At 43.1% G+C, this 12,764-nt stretch overlaps 1 protein-coding gene across 5 annotated transcripts in view; it reads left to right on the top strand.

The window, feature by feature from the left end:
• LOC122559030 (uncharacterized) overlaps nt 1-12,764 on the top strand; it is a 56,542-nt gene that overhangs the window by 24,491 nt on the left and 19,287 nt on the right. For 4 of the 5 annotated variants that reach the window (XM_087994350.1, XM_043708174.2, XM_043708175.2 and 1 more), the window contains 3 exons: nt 3,246-3,365; nt 10,055-10,120; nt 10,815-10,918. In XM_087994350.1, the coding sequence (XP_087850476.1) occupies nt 3,246-3,365; nt 10,055-10,120; nt 10,815-10,918 (290 nt within the window). The remainder of the gene's footprint in view (nt 1-3,245; nt 3,366-10,054; nt 10,121-10,814; nt 10,919-12,764) is intronic. The other variant, XM_043708176.2, reaches the window with a different exon arrangement.

Genomic DNA, 12,764 nt, shown 5'->3' with positions numbered 1-12,764 from the left:
GCAGCATACTTCGGAAAGTAGGTCCATTGTTTTATTTTAGGAGGTTTTATGGAAAAGCTGAGAAAAATAAGGAATGAGGTGGATGATCAATGTTTCACATAGAACTAGGGTACTTGGTACCGGAAAGTGTGGCCAAACAATAGGGATTGGACTTCTGTGTGGGGGTTTGATTTGGGAATTTACAAGGAGAAACCAGTTAAAAACCTGTAATACTTGGGAATGAATGTTTGTTTTTATTCATTATGGGATGTGGGCATTGCTGGTTGGGCCAGCATTTCTTGCCTGTCATCCTTAGTTGCCCTTGAGAAGTTGATGGTGAGTTGTCTTTTTAAATCACTACAGTCCATGTGCTATAAGTTGATCCACAATGCCGTTAGGGAGGGAATTCCAGAATTTTGACCCAGTGATAGTGAAGGAATAGTGAAATGTTTCTAAGTCAGGATGGTGAGTGACTTGGAGAGAACTTGCAGATGGTGGTGTTCCCATGTATCTACTGTCCTTGTCCTTCTGGATGGAAGTGGTCATCGGTTTGGATCTTTGGTAAATTTCTGCTGTGCATCTTATAAATAGTATGTACTACTGTTACTGAGCATCTGTGATGGGTTGAGTGGATGCTTGCTGATGTAGTGCCAACAAATGGGCTCTTTGTCCGGAATGGGCGTCAAGCTTTTTGAGTGTTGTTGGAGTTGAGCCCATCCTGGCAAGTGGGGAATACTCCATCATATTCATGATTTGTGCCTTGTAGATGGTAGATAGGCACTGGGGAGTCAGGAGGTGAATTAGTCACCACAATATTCCTAACCTCTGACCTGGCTCTTGTAGCCACTTTGTTAATGTGGTGATTCCAGTGAGATTCTGGTCAGTAGTCACCCCCAGGATGTAGATAGTAGGGAACTTCAGTAATGGTAACCCCATGATTATCAAGAGGTAGAGGTTAGATTGTCTCATATTGGTGATGGTCAATGCCTGCCATTTGAGTGGCATGCATGTTACTTGTCACTTGTTAGCCCAATTCTGGATATTGTCCAGAACTTGTTACATTTGAACATGGACTGTTTCAGTGTCTGAGGAGCCATGAATGGTGCTGAGCATTGTGCAATCATTGGCGAACATCTCCACTTCTGACCTTCTGATGGAGGGAAGGTCATTGATGAAGCAGCTGAAGATGGTTGGGCCCAGGACACTACCCTGAGGAACTCCTGCAGAGATGTCCTGGAGCTGAGATGACTGACTTCTAACAACTACAACAATTTTCCTACACACCAGATATGACTCTAACCAGCTGAGAGTTTGCTCTTGATAACCGTTGATTCCAGTTTTGCCACGGCTCCTTGATGCCACACTCAGTTAAATGCAGCCTTGATGTCAAGGGCAGTCACTCTGACCTCACCTCTGGAATTCAGCTGTTTTATCCATGTTTGAACCAAGACTGTAATGAGGTCCGGAGCGGAATGACCTGAGCGGAATCCGAACTGGGCATTACTGAGCAGGTTATTGCTGAGCAGATGCTGCTTGATAGCACAGTTGATGACACCTTCCATCACTTTACTGATGATCAGGAGTGGACGGATGGAGCAGTAATTGGCTGGGTTGGATTTGTCTTGTTTTTTGTGTACAGGACATACCTTTCCACATTTTCGGGTAGATGCCAGTGTTGTAACTATAATTATTTCTGAAAGAAGGGTCACCGGCACTTAGGGGATACTTGAACACTCTTCACATTTAGTCACCGGAAGAGCTTAGCTAAGGGGGCCATAAGTTCTGAGGCATACCTTTTCAGTAATGTTGTTGGTGTGTTGTCAGCATCTATTGCCTTTGCAGTATCCGGTGTCTCCAACTGTTTCTTGATATCACTTGGAGTGAATCAAATTGGCTGAAATCTGGTATTGTGATGCTGGGCTCAATGGAGGAGGCTGAGATGGATCATTCACTAGGCACTTCTGACTAAAGATTGGTGTGAATGCTTCAGCCTTATCTATTGCAGTGATGTGCTGGGCTCTTCCATCATTGGGGATGGCAATATTTGGAGAGCCTTCTCCTCCAGTGAGTTGTTTAATTGTACACCACCATTCATGACTGGATGTGGCAGGATTTCAGAACTTAGATCTGATCCATTGATTGTGGAATTTCTTAGCTCTGTCTATCACTTGCTGCTTAATGCTGTTTGGCATACAGATAGTCTTGGTTGGTAGCTTCACCAGGTTGTCACCTCATTTTCAGGTCTGACTGGCGTGGCCTCCTGCACTCTCCATTAAATGTGAAGAGTGTTCAATTGCCAGTGCCAGTGACCTCTCTTGCAGAAATAATTTTTGAATAGAATTCTAAATGGAACAATACCAAATAGTTAAAATTTACAATGCGATGAATTACGTAGAGACTAAAAACTTTTAAGAAGAACATTGAGTTCCCAGTGACCAACTCAATGGATCACACAAGATTTCACTTTATATGACCCTAACTTTCACAAAAACTAAAGTCAACATCAACTAAGTATGACTTAGTAAACAACTAATGTGGTAAACTACAGAAAATATATCCCTCTGTAATTTCATAACACAACTGAAAAACTTATGCTGTGTTTATGCATTACACCATACTCTCTGTAGAATTGTGCTTTTTATGGGAACCAGTCCAAAGTTACTCCTAGCTTTCAAAAGACTGACTTGTCCCTGTTTTGCTGAGTCATGATGTTGAGTGTCCAGCAGACGTTGTTTCCTTTGGTCCTCTGAGAATCTCCAAATCAGCCTCTTACAGCCAGGTTCAGACCTTTCCTGGTTATATCAGATAGAACTATCCAGTGCTTTAAAAATTCAACAGGTCTGGACTCTGACCAGAGACTAAACTCCCTCCAGCATTCGCTCTGGTGACTAACAGAGAACAGTTTTCTCCCTTCTATTCACATAAGCAGTTGTTTCCTTGTCCTTCCCACTGGAATATTTTCTCTCTTTGTCCAAGGTCCCTTTTCTGTCCAGGTAAGAAAGCTGGCACTTCAATTTAAATAGGACATGCCCCTGGGCTCCCAAATACCACGACAATTAGGTCACATAGGCTTATCATTGAGCAAATCCCATAGGAGAGCAAATGTCATTACTCCATTTTGCCTTGAGTTTAAAACAGAGATTTTATAAAACTGAACATTTGGAACAAGAGGTACAAACCTACGTAAATAATTGGTGATGTAGATCTGATATTTACAACTTGAAGTAACAATAGCCGATTCTTATTAGAGTATCTAATTTCTTTAGTGCTCTTTTACTTTTGGTCGTCATGGGGTTTTTGCTGATCGTTTAGTGAACTGTCAAGGCTGGCATGAAGACTACAATAGACCTGCTTGTGTAATGAAATATCTTCGTCATTTTGGGCAGGTAAAGTTTGTTCAACAAATTTTGGTTAAAGTTAATTATTATATGCTTGAATCTAGTCATTTCTTCCTGAATAGAATTTGTGCACCATTGACTTTAAGACCATTAGACCATAAGAAATAGGAGTGGAAGTAAGGCCATTTGGCCCATCAAGTCCACTCTGCCATTCAATCATGGCTGATGGGCATATCAATGCCACTTACCCACACTCTCCTCCGTATCCCATAATTCCTTGCAACATTAAGAATTTATCAATCTGTGCCTTGAAGACATTTAACATCCCAGCCTCCACTGCACTCCGTGGCAGTGAATTCCACAGGCCCACCACTTTTTAGCATATCTACATTTTACCTGGTACTTGTAGTTTGTATTAATGAATGTTTGGGTGTTGATTAGCACAGTTGGCTGGATAGGGTCATAGAGATGTACAGCATGGAAGCAGACCATGTCGGTCCAACCCGTCCATGCCGACCAGATATCCCAACCCAATCTAGTCCCACCTTCCAGCACCCGGCCCATATCCCTCCAAACCCTTCCTATTCATATACCCATCTAAATGCCTCTTAAATGTTGCAATTGTACCAACCTCCACCACATCCTCTGGCAGCTCATTCCATACACGTACCACCCTCTGTGTGAAACGTTGCCCGTAGGTCTCTTTTATATCATTCCCCTCTCACCCTAAACCTATGCCCTCTAGTTCTGGACTCCCCGAACCAAGGGAAAAGACTTTGCCTATTTATACTATCCATGCCCCTCATGATTTTGTAAACCTCTATAAGGTCACCCCTCAGCCTCCGACACTCCAGGGAAAACAGCCCCAGCCTGTTCAGCCACTCCCTACAGCTCAAATCCTCAAAACCTGGCAACATCCTTGTAAATCTTTTCTGAACTCTTTCAAGTTTCACAACATCTTTCTGATAGGAAGGAGACCAGAATTGCAGGCAATATTCCAACAGTGGCCTAACCAATGTCCTGTATAACCGCAACATGAACTCCCAACTCCTGTACGCACTATTATGTCCAATAAAGGAAAGCATACCAAACGCCTTCTTCACTATCCTATCTACCTGTGACTCCACTTTCAAGGAGCTATGAACCTGCACTCCAAGGTCTCTTTGTTCAGCAACACTCCCTATGACCTTACCATTAAGTGTATAAGTCCTGCTAAGATTTGCTTTCCCAAAATGCAGCACATCGCATTTATCTGAATTAAACTTCATCTGCCACTTCTCAGCCCATTGGCCCATCTGGTCAAGATCCTGTTGTAATCAGAGGTAATCCTCTTCGCTGTCCACTACACCTCCAATTTTGGTGTCATCTGCAAACTTACTAACCATACTTCTTATGCTCGCATCCAAATCATTTATGTAAATGACAAAAAGTAGAGGGCCCAGCACCGATCCTTGTGGCACTCCACTGGTCACAGGCCTCCAGTCTGAAAAACAACCCTCCACCACCACCCTCTGTCTTCTACCTTTGAGTCAGTTCTGTATCCAAATGGCTAGTTCTCCCTGTATTCCATGAGATCTAACCTTGCTAATCAGTCTCCCATGGGGAACCTTGTCGAATGCCTTACTGAAGCCCATATAGATCAAATCTACTGCTCTGCCCTCATCATCTTTGGATTACAGTGCAGAGTTAACACTGATAACACAGGTTTAATTCCTGCACCAGGTGAGGTTACCATGAAGGTTTTTCTTTCTCAACCTCACCTAATGCATCGTGACCCTCAGGTTAAACCACTGCCAGTCAATACTCTCTAATGAGACAGCAGCCCAGTGGTCTGCTAGGACTATGGTATGGACATTAATTTATTAATTGCCTTCATTTTTGAGGTTGGAGTTTTGCAGTACTGCCCTGTGGGACCATAATTTACAGATTCTTGATCTTACGTCATTTTTATTATCTAAAGGAAAATCATCTTCATTTCACTTAAGCAATGGAGAGTCCCACTATAGTCGAATTGCCCTGTTTTACTGGCCTTTAACCTTGGATCATGATTTGAACACTCTCTCTCTGTCAGGTCTTGCTGATGTTGTACTAGAATTTTAAATGATGAATGTCCACTTTCTTAAGGAGAAAAGGCATACCAGAGTTAGTTTCACAAAGAGTCACAGAATGGCTCTAATATAGCTACTACTACTCTGAGTGAAGGAACTACCTCTGACATCTGTCCTATATCTATCACCCTTCAATTTAAAGCTATGCCCCCTCGCACTAGCCATCACCATCTGAGGAAAAAGTCTCTCACTGTCCACCCAATCTAACCCTCTGATTATCTTATATGTCTCAATTAAGTCACCTCTCAACCTTTTCTCTCAAATGAAAACAGCCTCAGGTTCCTCAGCCTTTTCCTCATAAGACCTTCCCTCCATACCAGACAACATCCTAGTAAATCTCCTCTGAACCCTTTCCAAACCATCCACATCCTTCCTATAATGTGGTGACCAGAACTGTACGCAATACTCCAAGTGTGGCTGCACCAGAGTTTTGTAAAGCTGCAGCATGTCCTCATGGCTCTGATATGCAATCCATCTACCAATAAAAACTAACACACTGTATGTCTTCTTAACAACCTTATGAACCTGTGTGGCAATTTCAGGGATCTTTATACATGGACACCGAGATCTCTCTGCCCATCCACACTATCAAAAATCTTACCATTAGCCCAGTACTATGCATTCCTGTTACTCCGACCAAAGTGAATCACCTCACACTTTTCCACATTAAACTCCATTTGCCGCCTCTCAGCCCAGCTTTGCAGCTTATCTATATCTCTCTGTAACCTGCAACATCCTTCAGCATTATCCACAACTCCACCGACCTTCATGTCATCCGTAAATTTACTAACCGTCATTAGGTCACTTATAAAAATGACAAACATCAGTGGACCCAAAACAGTTCCTTGCAGTACTCTACTAGTAACTGAACTCCAGGATGAGCATTTGCCATCAACCACTACCCTCTGTCTTCTTTCAGTTAGCCAATTTCTGATCCAAACCGCTAAATCACCCTCACCTTATCAAACGCCTTACTGAAATCCATATATACCACATCAATCGCTTTACCCTCATCCACCTGTTTGGTCACCTTCTCAAAGAACTCAATAAGGTTAGTGAGGCATGACCTACCCTTCACTGAACTGTATTGACTATCCCTAATCAACTTATTCCCCTCTAAATGATTATAAATCCTATCTCTTATAACCTTTTCCAATACTTTATCCACAATCAAACTATGGCTCACTGGTCTATAATTACCAGGGTTGTCTCTACTTCCCTTCTTGAACAAAGAACAACATTTGCTTTCCTCCAGTCTTCTGGCACTATTCCTGTAGACAATGATGACACAAAGATCAAAGCCAAAGGCTCTGCAATCCCCTCCCTGGTTTCTCAGAGAATCCTAGGATAAATCCCATCCGGCCCAGCGGACCTGTCTATCTTCATACTGATACAGGTAGGAGTGAGGTGAAAAGTGGGAAAGCTGGCACTGGGGGAATGAGGTGAAGAGTGGAAGAGCTGGCACTGGAGGGTGAGGAGTGAAGAGTGGGAGAGCTGTCACTGGGGGGACTGAGGTGCAGAGTGGGAAAAGGGGCACTGGGAGGAGTGAGGTGAAGAGTAGGAGAGCTGGCACTGGGGGGAGCGATCACACTTCCTCTTTGTGAACCTTAATCCCATCTAGCCTAGTAGCCTGTATTTCCGTATTCTCCTCGACAAAATTGTCTTTTTCCAGTGTGAATACTGACAAAAATATTCACTTAGCACTTCCCCTGTCTCCTCAGACTCCACACACAGCTTCCCACTATTGTCCTTGATTGGGCCTAATCTTACTCTAGTCATTCTTTTATTCTTGATGTACCTGTATAGAAAGTTTTAGGGTTTTCCTTGACCCTATCTGTCAACGACTTTTCTTGTCCCCTGCTGGCTCTTCTTAGCTCTCTCTTTAGGTCTTTCCTGGCTTACCTGGAACTCTCAAGCACCATAACTGAGCCTTCATGTCTCATCCTTACATAAACCTTCTTCCTCTTGACAAGAGATTCAATTTCTTTAGAAAACCATGGCTCCCTCATTCGACCACTTCTTCCCTGCCTGATAGGTACATACTTATCAAGGACATGCAGCAGCTGTTCCTTGAATAAGCTCCACATTTCAGTTGTGCCCATCCCCTGTAGTTTCTTTCCCTATCTTGTGCATCCTAACTCTTGCCTAATCACATCATAATTGACTTTCCTCCAGCAGTAACTCTTGTCCTGCACTATATACCTATCTCTTTCCATTGCTAAAATAAACATAACCGAACTGTGGTCTCTATCACCAAAGTGCTCACCCACCTCCAAATCTAACACCTGGCCAGGTTCATTACCCAGTACCAAATTTAATGTGGCCTCTCCCCTTGTTGGCTTGTCTACATACAGTGTCAGGAAACCATCCTGCACACATTGGACAAAAATGGACCCATCTATAGTACTCAAACTATCAGCTTTCCAGTCAATATTTGGAAAGATAAAGACCCTTTAACAATTACCCTGTTACTCTCGTTTCTATCCAGAATTATCTTTGCTATCCTTTTCTCTACGTCACTTGAACTACTCAGAGGCCTGTAGAAAACTGCCAACAGGGTGACCTTCCCTTTCCTGTTTCTAACCTCAGCCCATACTACCTCAGTAGACAAGTTCTCAAACATCCTTTCTGCCACCGTAATACTGTCCTTGACTAACAATGCCACACCTCCCCCTCTTTTACCATCTTCTCTGTTCTTACTGAAACATCTAAATCCTAGAACCTGCAACAACCATTCCTGTTCCTGCTCTATCCATGCCTCCGAAATGGCCATTACATCAAAGTCCCAGGTACCAACCCATGCTGCAAGTTCAACCACCTTATTCTGGATGCTCCGAGTGTTGAAGTAGACACACTTCAAATTACCTTTCTGCTTGCCGGTGAACTCTTGCCACCTTGAAACCTCATTTCTGACCTCACTGCTCTCAACCTCCTGGACAATGGAACTACAATTTACGTTTCCGTCTCTTTGCTGAATTAGTTTGAACCCTCCAGAAGGGCATTAGCAAATCTCCCCCCGACCCTCCCTCCCCAGGATATTGGTACTCCTCTGGTTCAGCTGTAGATCATCTGTTTGTAGAGGTCCCACCTACCCCAGAATGAGCTTCAATTATCCAGGTAGCCGAAACCCTACCTCCTGCACCATCCCTGTAGCCACATGTGCAACTCCTCTCACTCCCTATTCCTCGCCTCTTTAGCACATGGCAGGGGCAACAAAGCAGGGATAACAACTCTGTTTGTTCTCGCTCTAAGTTTCCACCCTTGCTCTCTGAATGTCTACCTTAAATTTCCATCCCTTTTCCTACCTATGTCATTAGTACCTATGTGGACCACGGCTTTGGGCTGCTCCCCCTCCCCCTCCCCCTCAAGGATTCTAAAAACGTGATCCGAGACATCACGAACCCTGGTACCTGGGAGGCAATACACCAACCGTGAGTCTCTCTCGTTCCCATAGAACCTCCTATCTGTCCCTCTAACAATGCAATCCCCAGTGACTAATTCTCTGCTCTTCTCCCTGCTTCCCTTCTGAGCAACAGGGGAAAACTCTGTGCCAGAACCCTGTGCCCCATGGCTTACCATTGGTAAGTTGACCTCCCCAACAGTGGTAAAGAAGCTATACTTATTATTGAGGGGAATGGCCACAGGGGTTCCCTGCACTGCCTGCCAGTTCTCTTTCCATCCCCTGACTGTAACCAATCTGCCTCTTTATTACATCTGAGGAGTGACTACCTCCCTGTAACGCCTCTCAATAACCCCTGCTGCCTCCCGAATGATCCAAAGTTTATCCAGATCCAGCTCCAGTTCCCTAACGTGGTTTTCGAGGAGCTGGAGTTGAGTGCAGTTCCCGCAGATGTAGTCGGCAGGGACACTAGTGGTGACCCTTACCTCTCACATTCTGCAGGAGGAACATTCAACTGCCCTAACCGCCATTCCCACTATTCTAAATTCCCAAAGAGACTGTAGAAAAAGAAAAAATAAAATCTAGTAACCTTGCCAATCTGGCGCACCGAACCTTTTTTTTGATTAGAGGAGGAGAATGGATGGGAGACACCTTGTAAGTAGTGTTTCGGTTAACGCAACCACCCAAATATATTACTTCACTTACTCAGCAGTCCTGTGTCCACTCCTGCTCAGCGAGCGTTCTGCCTATTCACGAGGTGAGTTTTAAAATCAACAATTCCCATCAGCCCCCTGGTCGATGCTCCTACTCTTCCTGCTGCTGAAACAAAAATGGAGGGCCCCGACACTCGAGGTAAGTTTGTTAAATCAGTGATTCACCTTCCCATCAGCCCGCTGGTCAACGCTCCCATTCTTCCTGCTGCTGAAACAAAAATGTTGGCAATATATGTGTCATGAAATTAAGAATTTAAATTGAAGATGACCTGTATTGCAGCCAAAGTTGTTCCTGTTTATAAGCTTGTTTTTAAAAAAAATTTGAATTTGACTCTTTTCCTATTTTTCGGGTATAACTGCAAACATACACCCTTTGGGATGGTTTACCGGCAGCATTTGTAATTTCCTAGAGTCTATGCTGAAACTGAGCCAGAAGTTAAGAATTTAATTTTTTGTTTGATACACTGTAATCTCAGCTATCTTTTGATTAGTGCTGTCTGTATTGTTCCTTTCTAGATTAATACCACCTTCCCATGTTTCTACAATCCATTCAAGCCTCATGAAGTGATCAGGGAAAAGCAGGTAGGCTGGCCAGGAAAACCCCAGCACGCAGAAATGATGTGTTTTTTTTTCCCCCAAAATCAAACACAGAAAAATTCCCAACTTATTTTCAGCACTACAGTGAATAATATGACATTTCAGAGATCAATCTTTCACTCTATCACAGATGTTGGGGAAATGCAACTATTCTTTAGTTTGAGAAGTCAAAGGGACACATATTTTTGTTGCTATGCAAGCAGAGACTCTGGCCAAGGAAACAGTAAAACAATAGAGGGAAACAACAGAGGAAATGATGTAAGAATGAAAGGAAATTAATGTTGGCAACGACCTCAGTAAAGCAATATACCAGCTTTCAAAATAAACTGCAGTGACAATCGAATATTACAGATACAGGTTATATACATTTAACTACAATTTTAAAAAATGAGTTTGTTTTGGCAAAAGTTTAGATTTATTTCAAATTGTGCAATGAGAAGATTAGTTTTTATAAGCAAATCATGAAAAGATTAGTTTTCAGAAACAAGTGCTGTATATTTGACACAAGTCTGTGCAAATGAATATAGGTAGATAGTACACAGCAATGCACGAAGAATTCCTGCACAAATAAAGCAGAATTAATAATAACTATGGCTCGAACATTCAATTATTGTATATAGCAGTTTTCTTAATGTCCCTTTTTTGGTGTTATACATTGTTAACAATTTGGATTTTCCAGCTGACATGGGGAATGGCAGTGAATTCTCTTCTGTGGCCATTGCTGGGCTTTTTCGGGTATGGAGCTGCAGGTGTCTTTGTTCTATTTGACTGCAGGAAACGAAGGTAAAACAAAAAATGACATTGTTCTTTATTTGTTGTGCAATTTCTGCAATACTGGATTAGGCACAGAATCATTGGTTTATAATAGATCTTTTAATAGGAACTGGGCTTTTTTTGATACCCTGAAGATAAAGCAGCATGGCAAACAGTCATTCATGGTTGTCCTTGATAGTGCTTGATATCACGTACGGCCATTTTTACAAGGATTCTGAGAACTTAATCCATATTTCATAATATTTGCTCACTAGAATTTGGATTTGTGCATTTTCAGTCACTTGTCTTGTTTCTGAATATAACTGGGTTAACTCTGAGTACCAGCTATCTGTACTGGAAATGGTTCTTTAAGTGCAAAGATGTTTTCACTACGTTGAATACATATGGAAAATTAACGTAGATGTTTGGGAACAGCTTGGTCAGGTGTACAGTAGGTCAGGCAGCATCCTAGAAGCAGAAAAATAGATGTTTTGGGCAAATGCCCTTCATCAGGAATGAGGCTGGGAGCCTTGGGGATGGAGGGATAAATGGGAGGGGGGTGGGGCTGGGGGGAAGGTAGTTGAGAGTGTGATAGGTGGATGGAGGTGGAGGTAATGGTGATAGGTTGGAGGGGAGGGTGGAGCAAATAGGTGGGAAGGAAGATGTACAGGTCGAGTCTGCTTCAGGACGTGGCTGAAGAGTTTAAGGGCAGAGGAGATGACCTGGGGGCTGCAGTAAGAGAGAGAGAGACTCACTGAGCACTTTGTAGAGTGAGGAGGAGAACTTCTTCAAGGTAGGCATCCTTGGAAGACGATTCGCAGTGAGGTTAAAATTATCTAGGCGAAAGTGAGAACTGCAGATGCTCCTATCTCCAATATTCTGCAGTCCTCACTTTCACAGTAGGTCAGATCCATTCAGTTACAATTGCAAAGACAATGATGTACTATGTATAGCTTATGGTGGACATGGTTGGGCCAGTTTCTCAATTCAGGATTTTTGGCACCAATCCAACATCTACTGCAACATAGGTTAAAAGCAGAGGTTGTAATGGCCATGAGCTGAGTTTGACACCCAATTAGTTTGGCACCAGGTTCAGGGCTAGAGACAAGGACTTGTGACAGACGATGATTCTATAAAGTGAACAGGAATGGAACTGTCAGAGTTAGACTATTAAAAGGGACAGAATGAGCAGAATATTGAAGCTTTGGGAATGGGCTTGCCACTGTATTCAAATGATGGCACCTTTGTACCGTAGCATGGGCACCCTAGTTTGACTATCCTTTCTATCGAAGAGTTTTCATCAATAACCACGATCAGTAATGACTCCCTCAACTGGGTTGGGAGTGTGGGGGAGGAAGTGTGGCATGGTGGTTCAGTGGTTAGCACTGCTGCCTCACAGCACCAGGGATCCGGGTTCAATTCCAGCCTCAGGCAACTGTCTGTGTGGAGTTTGCACATTCTTCCTGTGTCTGAGTAGCTTCTTCCGGGTGCTCCAGTTTACCCCCACAGTCCAAAGATGTCAGGTTAGATGAATTGGCCATGCTAAATTGCCCATAGTGTCCAGGGATGTGTAATTTAGGGGTAAAATGTACAGTAATAGGGAAGAGGAATGGGTTTGGTTGGTCCAAAAGGCCTGTTTCCACACTGTAAGGATTCTATGATTCTATGAACTGTGCTCCTGATGGGTTTGCAGCAATGGGCCTAGAATGGGTCATACATTTTGTTAGTATTGAAATTTTAATTTTCTTCCTCTCCAACCTGATAGTAAATTCTTCTGAGTTTAACTTGAAGCATGTGAGTAGGCAACTCCTCTCATCCCTGCCCTCCTTTTAAAAATTAAGGTGTGTCTTGGGACGTTGGAAGATTGGCATACTAT

This window comes from Chiloscyllium plagiosum, unplaced genomic scaffold (genome assembly GCF_037043375.1).
Source record: "Chiloscyllium plagiosum isolate Xiang-an unplaced genomic scaffold, Cpla_swu_hap1 HiC_scaffold_14, whole genome shotgun sequence".
NCBI classification, from domain to species: domain Eukaryota; kingdom Metazoa; phylum Chordata; class Chondrichthyes; order Orectolobiformes; family Hemiscylliidae; genus Chiloscyllium; species Chiloscyllium plagiosum.
The sequence above is the reverse complement of the archived record's forward strand: the minus strand, read 5'-3'. Positions and strand labels throughout refer to the sequence as shown.